At 41.5% G+C, this 18,526-nt stretch overlaps 1 protein-coding gene across 14 annotated transcripts in view; it reads left to right on the top strand.

Annotated features, from left to right (window-relative positions):
- The first annotated feature begins 1,111 nt into the window (after nucleotides 1-1,111).
- RAD51B (RAD51 paralog B) overlaps nucleotides 1,112-18,526 on the top strand; it is a 366,487-nt gene continuing 349,072 nt past the window's right edge. For 3 of the 14 annotated variants that reach the window (XR_014165845.1, XM_081901849.1, XM_081901852.1), the window contains exons 1-5: nucleotides 10,162-10,889; nucleotides 11,614-11,728; nucleotides 11,930-12,043; nucleotides 13,803-13,919; nucleotides 17,960-18,096. Coding sequence is in view for 10 of the 14 variants with exons in the window: in XM_081901849.1 (XP_081757975.1) it covers nucleotides 10,780-10,889; nucleotides 11,614-11,728; nucleotides 11,930-12,043; nucleotides 13,803-13,919; nucleotides 17,960-18,096 (593 nt within the window). In the remaining 4 variants the exon portion in view is untranslated. Of the gene's footprint in view, nucleotides 1,428-9,030; nucleotides 9,137-9,170; nucleotides 9,320-9,779; nucleotides 9,806-10,156; nucleotides 10,890-11,613; nucleotides 11,729-11,929; nucleotides 12,044-13,802; nucleotides 13,920-17,959; nucleotides 18,097-18,526 lie in introns of those variants that run through there. The other 11 variants (XR_014165843.1, XM_081901853.1, XM_081901846.1 and 8 more) reach the window with 10 other exon arrangements.

Here is an 18,526-nt window from a genome sequence, read left to right as displayed (position 1 = left end):
TATACACATGTTCCTGTCCAGATAAGGCAAACGTTTAAAAATAAAACCCATGGATGTCTGCTCTCAAAGCCAGGTGAATAAACATAGATAGCTGAACATAGCATAAACTCACTCCTATCCTCCCAATATAACTTTATGGAAGATTTTTTAAAAATATCCATGCCTAAAACTAGAAGAAAAATGGTATTTAATAGTATAGCTGTAGTTTAATAAATACTGCAGGAACACAAAGCACCAAGTGGATCTTCTGTTTTACAGAAACTCTTCTTCAGTACTTCTTTCCCTTTCAAGCAGGCCCCTTGGGTGAAGGGGGAATATGTCTAACACATAGAGGAGGCCACATCAACCTGAAAAAAGTACAGTCCGAGAAGGAAGGGTGTGTTTCATGGGGGAAGGGGGAGATTCAGCCAATGACCATCTCAGGTGGCAATCACACACACACACCTGGGAGTAAGTCTCTCTGAATTCTGAGTAGAGATGCAGAAGTTTGCACTACCTGACTCTTTCAAAGGTTCTGCTTTCAAGGTGTTCCAGCAGGAAATATGGCAGCAGATTGATGATTTAGAAAAACAAATGTAACTTTCGATCTCTGATTGACTTAGGTAGGAATGTGTATAAAGCTGGAACTGATGAACAAAGTGACTTTGGTTGATCTAGCTTAATTCTATAAACATAGAAATTAACTTCAATGAAAAACTTCAATTTCTCCTCTGTTAGCATATGGTATTGCACAAAATACATAACCGCAGATTTCCAGAGCAGAAGTTAAAACCCTTATAGGAAAACAAAGATTGCATTTTTCTGGCTATAGGACTGAGAACAAGAAGGATTAAGAGAAAGCTGTTTGACTACAAAAAAGGGCTTCATATTCCACATCCAATATTTATTGTGGCTTTGCAAACTTCAAGATGACCTTGCCCTCCTTCAGTAGAAATTAGCTGTGGGACAGAATGGGAGATGCAATAATACAGTGGTACCTCTGGTTACGAATGCTTCTGGTTATGAACGCTTCAGATTAGGAGCTCCAATAACCTGGAAGTAGCAGCTCCTGCTTGTGAACTTTGCCCCAGGATGCGAATGGAAGTCGCGCATGCAGTGGGAGGCCCCATTAGTGAAAGTGCGCCTCAGGATAAGAACGGTTTCAGCTTAAGAACGGACCTTCAGAACGAATTATGTTCGTAACCAGAGGTAGCTGCTAGGGCTTTGTTTCTGTTTCAAGCTGGATACTAAAATTAAGTCCAAAGGCATACGTAGTAGGCAAAAAAGATTGGTGCCAGGAATTGTCAGGTGGCATTTCCTGACTGCATCCTTGATCTTCAGTGGTGTTTCCCTTCAGCCTCCAACTACCAGGCAACAGCTCTCACTGATGTCCTCTGAGGCAAGGGAATGGGGCCCAGCAGCTGCGATTTGCTTGGTCAATGACAGAGGTAAGACTTGACTCATGTATCAGTAGGTAAGCCATTCCCTTGAGTAAATAACTGTAGCTCAGTGGCAGAGCATACATTTTGCATGCCTAAGTTTTCCCAGGTTCAATCCATGACACCTCCAGGATAGACAGGAGATCCCTCTTTGAAATCCAGGAAAGCTGCTGCCAATCAGTGAGGACACTATAGAGCTACATGGATCAATGGTATAAGGTAGCTTCACCTAGCCTGGTGCCTGCCAGATATTTTGGACTACAACTCCCATGAACCTGAGCCAGCACTGACATCCAGGGGGCAGCAGGTTGGATAACAGATCAGCTTCTTTTGTTCCTAATAAAAATATTTAGTGAGCCTTCTGCACCATGACATACATATCATTAGGTCACTTTATGGAGTGAATGAAGGCCACAGCAATGCCCTTTATGCATTAAATATACTTATTAAAATGCAGGGATAAAATGAGTACGTTCTTGTGTTCTCAGTCCTGGATTGAGAACTTATTGTTCCAAGATAATCTGCTGAGTAAAGTATGCAGTTTCTTTGTCAAGGGCACCTCAATAGTCAGATCTCATATGGAGATAAACACGTGGACTCTGAGTCTACTTAACTGTTGCAGGCCACACAGAAACCCTGTTTTGTTACAGAGTCAGTAGTTCTAGATCAGCTGACTCTCTGCCTTTTCCACCTCTGGTGCAATTTCCGCTGAAGTACTTAGCTTGTTTCTTCTTTTTAGTGATAAAAAATATGCAAGATTGCAGCCGAGGGAAGCAAGCGTAACTCTAGAGAGGATGTCTTGGATAATGGATTAAAATGTAGTTTGATTCATTGGGTCATTATGAAACAAATGTCTTCTAATGGATTTCGTTTATTTTAGTTTTCTTTCCAATATGTGTAACTACTTTTCTGCCAAAAAAAGCATCCAAATTGATGCACAGCATAATAATTAAACCACAATGCAATGTACATTTTTAAAAAATCCATAAAACCACATAAAACATAAATAAATAATACTAAAATACTAGGCGGCAGGAAGAAATAGCACTCATCAAATAAATGACAGATTATATAATTTTCTAAGGGCATGGTCTTATTCTTTGAATCCTGGCAAAGGTGATCACACAGGGCGAACAAGGCAGTTTCTGTAGAAAAACTGGGCCTTAAATCAAAATTTATTGAATAAATTTTAAAAAATCCATTAGACCTAGACTTGGCAGATGCTTTGCCTAGGAAAGAAAGGCTAGCTACCTGCTGAAAGTTGCTAACTTTTTTCAAGTTCAATATAGTTTTTTGTTTCAGGAACAGTTTTACTACAGCTTTTTAAAGATAGCTGGGACTGCCCCCCTATCTCATTTACCAGACCCAACTAGATACTTCCTCCCTGCTAGATGCAGTAAGTCAAGAGTGGCAAGGATCAGGAATACAGGTTGGTTGGTTGAACTTAGCCATGTGCCTTGTCCACGTCCTCAGGCCTTTATAACTGAACATCATCCAACAAACTTGGACTAGATGGTGTCCTCCATTTAGATTTTCTACTGGGTCTGCTTGTTAAGAGTCCCCGAGCCACTGTGAAGACATAATGCTGGCAAGGGAAGATGCTTCTGTGCTACCATCATAGCCTCAGAGTAGGCTCGATAGTAGGCTAACTTGTATTCATTCCAGTCATGTCAGCTCATCAGGCAAATGTACTTCACCTTATAAATTCAGGACAACGGTCTGGGAAGTGGGAGAGAGAGAAAGTAACAGCAGAAAAATATGTATAGCTCCAAGTAATAGATTATAACTATTACTATTATTAATAATAGTACTCTATTGTATAAAATGGTTGCAACTAATGGCAGATCTGTCTAAATACAATTTGCCTGAGACAGTCCATCAGGGCCCTTTGCTCCTGTACCAAAGCATAGCAATTTGCAATGCAGTAGGATCATGCCTGTCTCAAGGGCCAATTCACAAACTGATATTATTTTCAATATGTGCAGACCATTTTTCCCCAGCCTGAACTGAGTATTTATGCAGCAAACTAGTATTGTGAAACAGCTGCTATGGATATAAATTACCCTGGCCTTTGACACCAATATACTCTATTTTATAATTACTCCACCCTATTCTGTTTAAAGACATTTGTTTCAACTGCTTTTAATATTGCATTTTAAATTGAGCCTTCCAAGGTGGAGATGCGAGAATTAAACTTGGGGTTGCTTTAATGCAAAAGAAGTGCTTGACCACTCAGCTATGGCTCCTCTTCTTGATTTAAATATGAGTGTTGGTGGATCAATTAGTTAGTTAACTGATAAAATCTACATTAAATTCCATATGAGAGAATGTGGCTTCTTGACATTGGGTAAAGGCCGTAGCTATTTGGGTTCATAGTAGCTGATTCACACAGCTGGTTTAAAATGCCTACATTCCATTCAAGGAAAAATTTGATGATGATGATTAAAATAATAATAATAATAATAATACCCAACAAGTGGCTATGTCAGAGAGAAGGCATAAGGCAAATCTACATTACATGTGCCTCAAATGGGCAAGGCAGATGGCAAAAACTACACTGATCATTAAATCAGAAAAGTTATGAGCTCAGTTAATATTTTTCCTTAGTGTACATTAGACTTCTGATGCTGAAAGTACAGTACTTCACTTCACTACTGAAAGTGAGTTTATATTCTCCCTCTACGTAAAATGTTTTCTGCTCTTCGCTGTGGTTCATTTATTGAATTATGTACCACTGCCATCTCCTGGCCATATGTTTATTGCTCATTCAGATTTTTGTTAAGATATTTCTAAGCAATACTGTATGTTTTAATTCAAGACTACAGTAATTCCAATTCAGTTCTGGCCACTTAAAACAGACCAGACAAGATTCTGTACACTTCACATACATTTAAACCATTCCATTAACTAACAAAAAGTATCTCTTTCAAAACTGTTTCACACAAGCTAAATGTCCTCAGCAGAAGTGCCACTCATGAAGAAAATTGTGTAAAACTTATAGACACACATATTCCCATTTTTCATTGGATGTCCAGACCTTCCAAGTACCCCTATTTTCCAGGGACAGTCCCAGATTTACTGAAGCCATCTCAGTTTCTGATTTGATCCCGGAATGTCCCATTTTTCCTTAGGATGTCCCTATTTTCATCAGAGAAATGTTGGAGGGTATGGTTGTTTAGGGGGAAAGGTGGCACTCATTAGACTGCTGTTGATCTCCAATCATTCTACAATGGCTAAACCTGATGCCTACAAAGGGCTCAATTTTCTTTCCTATGCTAATTATTTCCCACCAATACTGTTTTTTTTAATATATGTTCAACAGTTCTGGGTGTAATAATGCTTTCTCCAGTTTAGCCAGAACAGATGTTGGGCTTACTGGACTGTAATTTCCTGGCTTCCCTTCTAAAAAAAAATTTTAAACATCAGTTTTTACATTGGCTGCTTTGCAACTTTCCTTTAAGGAGGCCTATTTTAGTGAGAACAGAGTTGCATATTCTTGTCAACAGTAATGCAATTTTACAGTACTCTCAAGTGTATTCCATTTGGACCCAGTGACTTGTTAATTTTCATCGATACTTGACTATTTTAAACCCTTTTCAACTAACAGGACATTGCAGGTCTATTTTAGAAGTGACCGCCACAGACAGATAAGTGCTATTTCCCCTTTAACCAAGAGAAGGGAAACAAATAGGATCTTGGAAAACAATCCTCTTAAAGGAGTCAAGGCTAAATGTAGAATAATCCCAAAGGCCTCTTGTTTATCCTGTTGAGCTTCAGCTGAAAAGCATGCAGACTCATCCTCTCTGCAAGACGTCCCTGCTTTATAGCTCAGAAATCAGCTGCCCTGCTTACTTATCCAACAGTGGCAGATTTACTGGTGCATGTGTACCTCCAGTTGTGGTTGAACTCGAACTCCCATCATATCTGTCCATAGGTTATTCTGGCTGAGGCTGGAAGGAGTTGGAGACCAACAAAACTGGAGGGCCACAGGTTCCACATCCCTCCCCTAAGAGCTTATAGTATTCTGAAGAGGGTGTTGGCATGCTTTCCACCCAGGATGCTGTTAGCTTTGCAAGACACCAAATCCATTTGGAGTAAGAGTCCTTGGAGAAGTTACTAGGACTGGGGGGAAATGCTTCCTCCAATCCTAATTAAGTCTCCCACAGGACTCTTTCCATTGTGAAGGCAATAGAATCCCTAACAGCATGAAGTATCCTGGAATGCTGTGTGTATGAAACTATGTTTATGTGCTATGTGCTATGAAATGCACATTCTTTGGGCCCAATTTTCCCCATTTAACTCTCCATTAAACATAGGAAAGAGAAGGTTAAACAAAACTCTTTCCAAGCTCTACTGTCAAGTCATCAGCTTTGAGCTCACCTACATCTGAATTCTATGAGAATTGCCCTAAGGTGCTAGATAGGTAAGGTTCAAGGATAGGTGAGCAGGAAATTATTTATCTAATTCAGAACAGTTTTACATGGCTGTGCTATAGAAGCGAATTTCCTAATTTGCTCCCTCCCCCTGGATGTCAGGGAGGGTGTCAGGAGCAGGTCAGTAATAATTCACATAGTGTAAGTGAAGTTAACTCTATTTGTTCAAAGAAACAAAACAGCTTGGGAGGCCAGGCCTAGTGAACACAGCAACTTTCTCTAGTAGATCTTGCCCCAATGAGGCAGTTGTGAGGACTACAGGTCTCCACCTTCCCACAGCTTTCTCAGTCTCCTCCTACCCTAGTTCCTTCCCAAGCAATCTGAGGCTCCTTCATCTTGCCCGTCCTTGCTCTGCCCTCTTCATACCTATTTGGGTTCTGGGAGACCAGGGGGAAGGGGGGCTGCCTATTGCAGGAGGTGGAGACAGCCTGGCTTCCTCACCAACCTGTCTGCCTCATCTCTGCCCTAGCGTCTTTCTGCTCACTAAACCCTGTTACCTCTTCAGCTTCTGGCACCCCTTCCTCCCAGTCTGCTCCTTCTTCTCTCTCTGACCACTCATTGCCATCCCACCATAAATCCCCTAGCTCTGAGCCTTTTTCCCTTGGGGACCCCCCTGCTGGTGCCTCCCACCACTGCTCTGCATCCAGCTACTCTATGACACTGGATTTCTAACTAAAGTGGATAGACTATTTGCTAGGCAAGTTTCACAAAAATACTTACAATAACTACTTTTTCTTTTGCACAATGGTCAAGTTGCTTTGTTGACTCTTTCCCCGTCCCCGTAATGTGGGTAATGTGCCCTTGAAGTTGTAGAAACACAGCAAAGTCATCTTATTTTAGCTTCCAAATGATGGGATAAGAAGAGATTTAAAATATTCCATCATCTGGTTTGTCCTTTGCTAAGCTAATTATTTTTGATTCCTTCATGGTAATTGGAGTGTTTGATGTCAATGGACTGTGCCACTGGCAAATCTCCCCTTTGTTGTTAGTGTTGTTCTTTGCTTTTCTTGGGGAAAATCTGCCCTCAGTGTCCCAGTTTAGCAGGGCAGTACAGGGCAGTACAGTTAGTACTTGTTTTACTACTGTAGAATCTAAGAATCATTAGCCACAGGGGTCCCATAATATTCAAAAACAAGCAAAAACAAGTTGGAGAATTTAAAACTAAAATGAGTGAGTCATTAAGGCCAGATAGCTTTAACCATACCACTGTGTTTCGTAATTCCTTCATTTTAACATGAACCTTTGTGATTTGTAATGCTCACCTCAAATACAAGATGAATATTTCTACCACACTCCCATTCCCTCAAGCTTCTTATCCAGTTTAGTTTTTAATCTGTGCTGGAAAGGAACTCCTCCCCACTGACTTGTGACTCTCCAAGCCTCTTGCCCCCCCCCCCCCCACTTTCCTTGCTGTGGCTCTTGCTGCCATATGTGGGAGACAGAAACCTCTTTCTCCACATCATAAACCTGGTGCTGCTACAGCTGTTGTGCCTCCCCTTTGTAAGCAGGAGTGCAGATGTTTGTTTAGTCGACTCCTGCCACTGCTGCATGTGATAGCAATAGCGTTAGGTAGGATGGGCAGATAGGTGGTGCAGGCAGTTGCAAAGTCACAACCACCCCCACTATCTAGTAAGGAGAAGTGCATTATAACAATGTAGAGGGCAGGAACAGCAGTCAAGTGAAGCCTGCTGAAAGAGGAATGTCTTGGGCAAGTGCTATAAAGAAAATAGAGAGGGTGCTGGTCCAATATGCAATGGATGGGAGGAGTTCCAAATGGTATGTGCTGTCACACTAAAAGCCTGATTCCAGCATCACGTGGAATGGACCTCATGAATGATAGATAGTATCTTCAGGATGCCCTCTCCTGCAGAACAGTGATCAATTTGGTATCTAGTGAGTAGAGAATCTCTTGGGTACTCTGGTCCCAAGCTGTGTACACCAGGACTTTGTACACCAATACCAGCATCTTGAACTTAGTATGGTGTTTAATTGGCAGTCAGTAAAATTATTTCAGCAGCAGCAGAACATGGTTGCAACATCAGGCCCCAGTGATCAGCCAAGCCATCACATTGTGCGGTAGGAGATTGCAATGGATGTGGCATCGAGTTATAGTGTGGCGTTACAGAGACCAGTTAGTTTTGTGACATCTAGTTGGTGCAATGGTCTTTCGGTGCCAGGCAAAACGTTTCCCCTATAACCAGGACTTTGGCCTTTAAATATAGTGGCCTTTTAAAAGTGGGTGGGATGTTTTTAATGTACAGTACAGTATTTCTTTGTCCTCTTGGTTTTAATGTATCTATGTAGGGTTCTTGTATGTTTGTTTGGTTGTAAGTCATGCTGGCCACATGACCTGGAAGCTGTACGCCGGCTCCCTCGGCCAATAAAGCGAGATGAGCGCTGCAACCCCAGAGTCGTCTACGACTGGACCCAATGGTCCGGGGTCCCTTTACCTTTAAGTTGCTTTGGGTTGCCTTACAACCAAAAAATAGCACAGTGGTTAGGTGACTGTGCACACAACCCTATCCTTTACTTCTACTTTTCTTTGTTGGTTTAAGATCCATTATTACAAATTACTCTGCTCCCAGGAGGAGCTCCTTCTTTCCCACCACCTTTTTCTTGTTCTTCCACTTATTGCTGCGTTTTGCAGTACTGCTGCTTCTCTCCGTATCTGTCTGACAGGCTCTTTTATGGGCTGTTCATTTCTTTTCCAGTCTCCCCTTGTCCTCTTGGGGATTTCTCTTCTTCAGCCAAGCTCTTCCATTCGTGATATGAACCCCCTCTTCCATTAATTCTATATTTGTTTGAGTTTCCAAGTTCATTTTATCACGATCTCTTCAGCTGGCCTTCTAACTTTCATATTAAAAAATGGCTAAACGTGGCCTCTGGGAAACAGGGAAATGCCCCGGCCCCGCGGCAGTAATTCATAGCTTCATTCGTACACGGCACAGTGTGAAGACGGAAACTTTCCTTTCCACAATCAGATCTAACCCTCTAGCGGCCACGGCGAGCAACAACAGGGTGTCCCGAACACAAGAGAAGCAGCGACCCATTCATATTTTATTAGTTTTAAAACATCAGCCCCCTTGGGCGAACCCGTTTTGCTCAACCCGCGAGCAATAAGACAGAACTACAGCTCCCAGAAGGCCTTTCGTTGGCGTAGGCCCCGTTGCCAGAAATTACTGGATGAAGCGCCTCAGCCGGAGACCAATCAGAGCTCTAGGTGCTCTTGGGCGGATGTTTCCTCCTCCTCCTGTGGAGAAGTGGGAGACTTTGAAAAGTTTCCAGGTTAGGATTCGGGGCGCGCGGTGGGCGGTGACGGGTTCGGTTTCCCCGCCGCGTTTTTCCTTAGCAGGCCGAGTCAAGAAGTCTCTTGGCTGCCACTTCTCCGCCCCAAGGGCGTGTGTGTGTGTGTGGCGGTTGTGTGTGCGGGGGTCGAAGGTAGTTCCTGCAGCTGCCGCCCTATCCTGGGTATGTGTCGTGCACGCTATATGCTAGGAGCGTGGAAGGAAAATAGAGGGTGCGTGCAGCGTACCGTTGGGAGCTCGTGCTGTTAGAGGGCCTGGCTGCTGCTTTCGCCTGTGGCCGCCGTCGCTTCTCTCAGCAGTGCCTAGGCCGCCAAGCTGGAGCCTTCCCAGAACGTGGACTCCACCCTACTGCCCTATAGGGGGTTCCAGCGCAATTATATGTCGCTTCGGAAGTATATTCCGCTGCGCGCAGTGAGACCTCGAAGTGTGCATACGGTCGTTCGCTAGAGCGTGTTCTCCCCCTCCACCAGGAATGGGCAGGGCTATCATCTTGTGGCAAAGCTGCTTCTCTCCTCATTTAGCAACGCACCAAGATTTACCGACTGTTAGTTCCTAGGTCAAAAGACAATATTTTCTCAGAGGGAATCTTTTCCTGCCAGCTGCTGTGGTAATTGTAGTAACCTGTGTAGTTTTGACAGATGGCATGTCTGTACGTATTTCAACTTGTGCTTATGTGGCATCACTGGGTCTGAACGGTTTCCTCCCCCTTTGGTATTTTGTGACATTAAAAGTTACATCATTCTAAATAAACTTTTAGAGACTGAACACTTGCCCCTTATGAAGCACTAGTGAAACTATTTCACTATAAAATGTATCAAACCCCAGAAGGAAAACAGTTTTATACTCCAAAACTAGCATTCCTGACATTTTGTGAACTTTTTCTCTCTCTCTCCAACATTTACCTGGGAGTAAATGTGGAATAATTAGGGTGGAGAAAGAAATGAAGGGTGAAACCTAATGTGCAACCCTGGATGGAATAAAATGAACTAAAGTGAGAAATGCAGGATACAGAGTTGGTTTTGCATTTTTTTAAAAAGACATCATATGAACATGGGTGTGGCCAGGATTTTTGTTGGGGGGGGGCAGGACCGAAGTGATTGGCCGGTTACTTAAGTAGTCCTATTGTTTTACTTGATGGGGGCAGCTGACCTTTTCTGTCCCACTTGGCTACACCCATGCATATGAAATAAACAACTGAACCCTCAAGATGTTGTGCAGTCACCTGTGATAAAATCATGACCTTTTAAAAACACAACCAACTAGTGTAATATGATAGAATGAAAACACTGACAATTATCACTAGCAGTGAGGGAATGATACTGTGGACATAAGCCTAGGACTTATATTTGTATTATAAGTACTAGACTTGGGTGCACAACACCATTCTCTCACTTGCGTGACCACAGCCATCCTTGGGCATCTGGTATTAAAGGGAATGGCTTTCATATAGCCTTGATCCCTGGCATATCTCTTTTACAAAAATTAGACATTTTGGGGAGGCTGAGATAAATACGATACAGCTGAAATTATTTTAAGAATAGCTGTGATCAAAGTATTATTTGAAAGCTATGGGCTGTGCTTCCAAGTAAATAAGTTCACGTGAACCTAAAGTAGATTCAATCCATGATGACCTGGGTTGAGATACGTGTTAATCAGAATCACAGTTCTGCTTCCCAGGAACATCAGCCTGCCTGCAGGACACTGTCTGCAAGAAGACCTGACCATCCCTCTCAGTCAGTGGGGACTGGTGCCCATTGGGATCGCTAGGCTGGTACCAATAAATTGCTTGTAAAAAGGGGAGAGGGATTGCTAGGCTGGAAGGCAGGGAGGTCAACAGTATGTGAAGCCAAAGCCAATGACAGACAGAGCCAACAAATACTGGTTATGTCCTTGTCCTGCTGAATTTTAGAATGGCAAAACCAAGGGTACCACAACTGAACTGATTGTATGTAAGAAGACAGGCAGGTGGGAGCTGGTTGAGGGAAGAGTGAGGTTGGTGAGTGGTGCTTCTTTCACCCCAATGGACTATCCTATACTGGTTTCAAGCCCTGTTTCTAAGCATGAAACTTTAAAAACACAAGGACCCTACACTGAGTACAAGTTGGGAGAAAGCTCCTGGTTGAACTTGCTGGCCAGAAAGAGATACTTGTGATTGCTTTGTTTTGAGTGTCACTCCAGTGTCATTTGTGTAAGCTGAGGAAAAGTAAAGGGCCACAAAGGTCTCTGGGCATCTTTTGGTTGCATTGTAACTGATGCTAGAAAGGGGCCAGAACTGGATTTATTACTCTTCATGAAAAACAACAGATTAAGTGACATGGATGTGCTCGTATTCAGCATTATATTGAATAAGAGATGTAATAAATTCAGTAGAATGATGGCAAAACTCTTAAGGGAGGATGTGAACACATTGTTCTTGAACATAGTGTTTCAAGTAATCTTGCATTTATTATGACCTAGGATTGTGTTTCTTGTCACGAAATATATGAACATGGCAAGTAAGAAACTGAGAAGAGCAGGGTTGACACAGGAGCTTTGTAAGAGACTCAGTCGACATCAGATCACTACTTGTCAGGTGAGACAAATTTAATAGAGGCATAAAGTCTTCTGATGTTACGTTAAAGGATACATGGCATGATTAAGACCAATCTTTGAACTCTTGACATCTTAATTGCAGAAGAAAATAAATGTTTCAGAAATTGCTTTTAAATATGTGAAGTTATTTTAGTCATTTCCACTCTTAATTCTCCCAGATTTTTGTTTGGTAATGTTTCAGGATTTTTTATGTCTTTCACTACTGGAGTTAATGAAAGTGACTGGACAGAGTTACTGGAATGTGCAGAAGCTTCTTCACACAGTCAGCCAAGCCTGTGCTCCCAGAATGCAAACTGTAAGTATTCATTTTCTGATAGCTTGGTGTGTACGCATGAGACTCTGAATCTCAGGGCTGTGGATTCAAGCCCCATCCTGGGAAAAAGATTTCTGCATTGCAGGGGTTGGACTAGCTGACGCTCATGGTTCCTTCCAACTCTACAATTATGTGATCCCAGGGTAGGAATGACTCTAATTGTTATTGGTATGTGTGTCCCCTGACACATTTTTCTACTTGTGGGGGACACTATACTTCAGGTATTAACAATAAATGTGCTTAGCTTTACAGTGGTGCCTCGCAAGACGAAAACAATCCGTTCCGCGAGTCTCTTCGTCTAGCGGTTTTTTCGTCTTGCGAAGCAACCCTATTAGCGGATTAGCGCTGTTAGCGGCTATTAAAGGCTTAGCGGCTTAGCGGCTAAAAGGCTATTAGCGGCTTAGCGGCTTAGAAAAAGGGGGGAAAGCGAAAAAAATCGCAAGACTCGCAAGACGTTTTTGTCTTGCGAAGCAAGCCCATAGGGAAATCCGTCTTGTGAAGCGCATCGAAAAACGGAAAACCCTTTCGTCTAGCGGGTTTTTCGTCTAGCGAGGCATTCGTCTTGCGGGGCACCACTGTAAAAAGGTTTTCTCGTTATAGAAAGGCTCACAGGAAGGAAGTAACATATGAAGTGAGCCTTGTTCTTGAGAATATTTGTACTAGGAAATGCTTCCTTAGTATATGGCAGAGAAATGGCACAATACTTGTATATCAAACAAATAAACTGCTTCATGTGTTTTGGAAGAGGGACTTAGTTGCCCCTGCACTATTCATTTTCTCTGGAGTTACCATCCTTTGTTCAGTTACTTTTTACAGGACATCCAAGCAACATCACATAGCTTTCTGTGTTATCCACCTGTAATGTTTTAGTCTTTTTTGTCTATAGTACAATTAGCTATGCGTACAAATCTCCTAACAAACATTTGCCTTCTACCAAAATCTGTTAGGGTATCAATACTTTGAGATTTAGGTTGCATTTAGGTTTGTAATAGTTTGCATAAGTCTTGAAAACATTTTATTTTTTAATCTTAATCTGAGGCACAAAGCCTTCCTTTTTCAAATATAAGCTTTTCAAGCAATTCCAACATGTTGCATCAAAGCAAAGGGTTTTTGGAAAAGAACCTGCTTGCTTTGTACTGTTGTTCATGTTAAACACTTCATTAGATTTAAAATATATATATATAAAAGCTTCACAACTCTGTACAAAAATCTCAACAAGCTGGGAATGTTATATACACACTTACCTATGAGTAAGCCCCATTGAGTTCAGTTGGATTTAATTCCAAGCAGACAGGTTTGGATTTGTGCAGTAAACCTTGTAATGAACCCAGACTTTTTGGAACCAGTTAGTTTTGTCTTGGTTTGTGGTTTTTACTGTGTGTATGTTTTCCAGCTGTACTTAACCACAAGTATAATATTTTCTCTGAAGTGGTACTTTGCAAATTAAATGATGCATATTGTCCCAAAAAGGGGAAAATATTTTAAAGCTTGGCACGATGATACAAGATATAAATTGAAGGCTGTAGCATAAAAATGTTGATAGACACAACAGTCTTTAATATTGTTTTGTGGTGTTTGGTTTGGTCGGAAGATTGGGGAAAATCTCATTAAAGGATGAGAAAGTACATGGCTTTTTTTTTGCCAAGCACTAAGAAATTCTACTTGGGAGCAAACAAATACCAGACATTTTTCTTACCAGTTGATCGCAACATCTTTTTCTAATTGATTTTGGTTATTGTAGGTTTATGAAATGAAAATGAAAAGAACCGCCAACCCTTCATCAGCATTCTTGCCCACAACACTGGGAGATCTGGATAAAATATTGCATGGTGGGATTGCCTGTGGCTCTCTTACAGAGGTAAAAGCTGCTGCTTCTTTTTCTGTAATAGAAGAGTTGTTTTATGTTTTACATAAAAGGGGTGACTGTTCATTAATAAGTTTAAAATGTGACAAACTGAATCTTTTTGTACATTAATAACTGGTTCTGTATAGTTCCAATAATGTGCACTGTAAACTTTCTTGTTAATAGTAATGAACCAAAGATACAGATGTGCGCTCTCTCTTGCACACATCAGTACTCTTATGAGCAGGTTAGGGGCAGTTGCAATGCTTGGTTTGTATGAACAAATTAGTCTGTGCCATGATCTGTGTTCTAGTCTACATACTTTGCTTGTTCCCACATGAAGCACTTGCTTAGTGTTATGAATACACTAGACCTTGTGGTTTGCTTAGCTTCAAGTATGCGACTTTCTGAAGCCAAGGTTTGTTCCTGGCTTCCCAATGGTGGCTTGTTTGAGATAAACAAACCACAGAAGCTGGTTCAGACATAATATGAAGCCAGCCACTCTGTGGTCTGTTTTCCTGCTGGAGGAAAGGAGCAAAGTGTGAACAGCTATGCTGTGTGCATCAACACACATTTCATATACAAACTACAGTGGTGCCTCGCAAGACGAAAAGAATCCGTTCCGTGAGTCTCTTCGTCTTGCGGTTTTTTTGTCTTGTGAAGCAAGCCCATTAGCGGATTAGCGCTATTAGCGGCTTAGCGGGTCATCTGATAAGTGGTTTAGCGGATCAGCTGTTAAGCGGCTTAGCGGATCAGCTGATAAGCGGCTTAGCAGATCAGCTGTTAAGCGGCTTAGCGGATCAGCTGATAAGCGGCTTAGCGGCTTGGGAAAAAGGGGGGGCAAAGGAAAAAACCCCGCAGGAACTCACAAGACATTTTCGTCTTGCGAAGCACGCCCATAGGAAATTTGTTTTGCGAAGCACCTCCAAAACGGAAAACCCTTTCGTCTAGCAGGTTTTCCGTCTTGCGAGGCATTCGTCTTGCGGGGCACCACTGTAATTGGCTTAACCATGGTTTTGTGGTGCATCTGAATGTAACCAGTGTTTTTGTTTTCTACAGTGGGATCATGTGAATGTTCAGGCTCCCTGAGAGTAGCTTGTAGGCACTTTGTTCCTCCCTGGTCTTTTTTACTCCAGCACTGCACTGACCTGAGCCAGATTTTAGATTAGTTTATCATCTGAATCTGTGCTTGTAGTTAAGCTCTCTCCTCACTAGTCACAAGGTTTAGACAAGAACGTAAGGAGACAACATAACCATGAGCCTGGGTTTGGATGACATTCTAAGCCAACCTTAGCTTAACTTAGTGTGACACAGGAGTAAAAAATACTGGGGAGAAGCAAAGTGGCACAGCAGATAAAGCAAACATGATCAGCAGATCGGTAAAAAATGTTCAACTTGTTAGGACAAATGCTGAAAAAAGAACATCTTAGCAGGTGGCCAAAGGCTGACGAAGAGAGTGCAAGTTGGAGTTTTATAGCCCAGGTTTCCCCGCGGAGAAGGGTGTTTCCCACACCCCACCCAAATTCATGTATTTATTTCCTAAAATGTATATACTGCTTGATTGTAAAAAAGCAAAACAAAACCAACTTCAAAATTTAAGCCTCAAACTCATCTGAACTACTAATCCTTGCATTAAGAATATTTTAGTGAAAACTACCATTTTAAAGTTTCTAAAATAAATTGCAGGGGAAAGTGCAAAAGCATCCTATAGATTGTCTCATTGCTCACCAAGTTGTCTGTTTCACTGTGTGTAGAGACATGGGGTTTTCCTACCTTTTCCTACATGAAAAATGTAGCACATGAAGAGCCCCTCTCATTCCAGTCTTACACGGTTCTTCATCTTTAGATAGTTAACAAGAGAGTATTAAAATAACTCCACAGGTTAAGTCTCTTTTGCAAAGCTTTCCTGTTCATCTGACAGGAAGCAGCTCTTTTGAACTCATCAACCTGATAAAAATGTACTTACTTTTCTAGTTCAGAAAAAATGTACTTACTTTTCTAGTTCAGAATTTTGACATGGCCATTTGTAAGATACTTCATACAATAATGGATAGAAGAGATGTTCTTTTGTAATATCTATTAGCAGTTTTGGTCACTCTGGAGAATTCAGTGAAGACGAGCTAGCACTGCCAAATGTTTCCCATGTTTTAGAATAATCATCTTGAAGAATACATGGGGGGATGTCAGAATGCAGAAACTATTTGAAGAATTGCTTTGTGAACAAAGCATAAAAGTTATGCTTATATTTATCTTGCATCAAACTCTAGACAGCGTTCCCATTGTGTAATTAAGGTTTTTATGTGGATGCCTGTGTGATAATCATGCACAGCAATAATTTGAAAGCTGATGTAGTATAGTGGTTAGAGTGTCATACTAAGACCTAGGAGACCAGAGTTCTCACTTGACCATGAAGCTCACTGGCTGACTTTTGGCTGGTCACTGTCCCTTAGCCTAACCTACCTCACAGGACTTTTGTGAGGATTAAATGAGGACGGGAAGAACCATGGATGCCACCTTGAGCTCTTTGGAGAAAATGGTGGGATATAAATGCATTAAATAATAATTTAAAGAAGGATGCATATGGCAGTATTTGCGGCATGTCACTGCTATGTACTACTTCGTTGTGAAGCTGAGATTGCAGATGAGCCCCCCTAAAGTGCAGTACTCCATCTTGATCAAATGTAGCTTCAGTTTAGCTTATTTTCTTCTCCGACTGCTTATGTTAAACTTGGGACGACAGCTAATGCATAGCCTGCACTTTTACCTCAAAGGAATAGTGTTTTATTCCCTACTTTTTGTGGTTACGCTTTTTAAGCTAAATCTTTCTGAAAAAGTTGACCTGTCTTTCTTCTTACATTATCCAACAATGATGGTGGTTGGAAAGTTGGAACTCAGCTACATGAGCCATGTAAAGTAAAGGTTTAAGTGATATCCTCTGCTGCCAGATCTTGTGCTTGTTTTCTAAGAGCCAGGAAATTCTGTTGGCACGGGACCTTTTTTTCCAAACCACTAGTGTGGTTTAAACTGGAAACTGAATTGTAAGTAACTCTTTGCGGTCAATCAACTCATGTTCTGCAAATAACATACCATTAACTGAAAAAGAAAAGTGTCTCTTTCCAAAGAGGAAAATTTGAATGCTGTTATCATAGTGAGGTCTCTATTACATGGGCGGACACCTGATTTCAAATTAAAATTGGAATAAGATGAACTATGAATTCTCAACAGGTTTGGGAATTACATTGTTCTAAAGAGTCAGCATATTACTGCTTGGTGGATTCATTCCCTCAGCAGATTCAAAATTTATGGATACAGTGAGCCAAAGGTAAATATTTTTAAGCCCTGCTGACCTTGGTGGGACAGAGTTAAGTTTTACTCAACTTGCCCATTGGAATCAATGTGACTTGGATGCTGCAATCATATATGTGCTTAACCTGAATTCAATAGGTCTTAACTTCTGAGCAGCCATGTGTAGAATTACTCTATAAGATTGCTTACCTTTGACAGGATTGTGCCCAGTGTATCAGTTCTTAGACTCCACCCCCCACCCCGGTATATAAAGCAAATATACTATTTCATGGAATAATAAATACTCCTGGTTTAGGTGTGTCCGAGTGACTTGCGATTGCACACACATGTATGGCAGCGAACCTGGAAGTAGTCCCAAAGCATCACAAAAGGGGTGAGGCGGGTGTGAAGAGGGTTTATGTGCGCTATACTGACACGTATGGGAGTCTGGAGTGGAACCCCCATGCAAAATGAGGATTGCCCATATACACAAAAGCAATATTAAAAAGCTACAAAAATATCTCACAGAATTAATATATAATTTTGTTATCCTGCCACAGGTTTGCTTGCTTTTCCACTAAAGTGTGTTTGTGGATTAGAAGTTGAACCTTTAAGGTTCAGCGTATCATTGCCATCAGTTTGAGATACACTGTGAAATGCTAAGTTACATGAGTCGCAAGTGAATAATGTGCCATTGGCTAAAATAAAAATCAACAACGGTTTTGTCTTTTCTGTATGATGCTGCTTCATACGTGTTCTTTTGTTATTAGATAACTGGTCCATCAGGTTGTGGCAAGACTCAGTTTTGTATTATGATGAGCTTGCTGGCGACGTTTCCCACCAGCTTGGGAGGATTGGATGGAGCAGTTATATATATTGATACAGAATCTGCATTCAGTGCTGAAAGGTATGTTTACACACACACAAATATATATAGAGAGATCTTTATGACATTTTTCATAAGTCAACGCATATTGCAAGGGTGCAATCTGAAACCCTTGTATTGTCAAATCTGTCATCTGCATCCAGCCTTTGCAAGATCTAAACATATACAGAGTCCAGATCCTGTATGGCTCTGGAAGGTGGAAGAAGGCATAGCAGCTTGTAAGCCTGAGGTGACCTGTTGTATCTGCTCTGGCAAGTCACATATGGCGCCAGATCTTTGAGGCCTCGTATGCTTAAAGTCTTTTGGAACTTGACTGTCTCTGCTATTGCTGTAAGGGGAGACCTGTTGGCAAATCTGTAAAGTGCAGTGTGTGGCTGCAAACTTAGGCCTGTTGAAGTTTATTTTGACACCTTTAGGGGCATCTAAAGTGTTCTCATTTGAAACATTGTTG

The sequence above is a fragment of the Podarcis melisellensis genome (genome assembly GCF_964234715.1).
Source record: "Podarcis melisellensis genome assembly, chromosome: 1".
NCBI lineage: Eukaryota > Metazoa > Chordata > Lepidosauria > Squamata > Lacertidae > Podarcis > Podarcis melisellensis.
The sequence above is the reverse complement of the archived record's forward strand: the minus strand, read 5'-3'. Positions and strand labels throughout refer to the sequence as shown.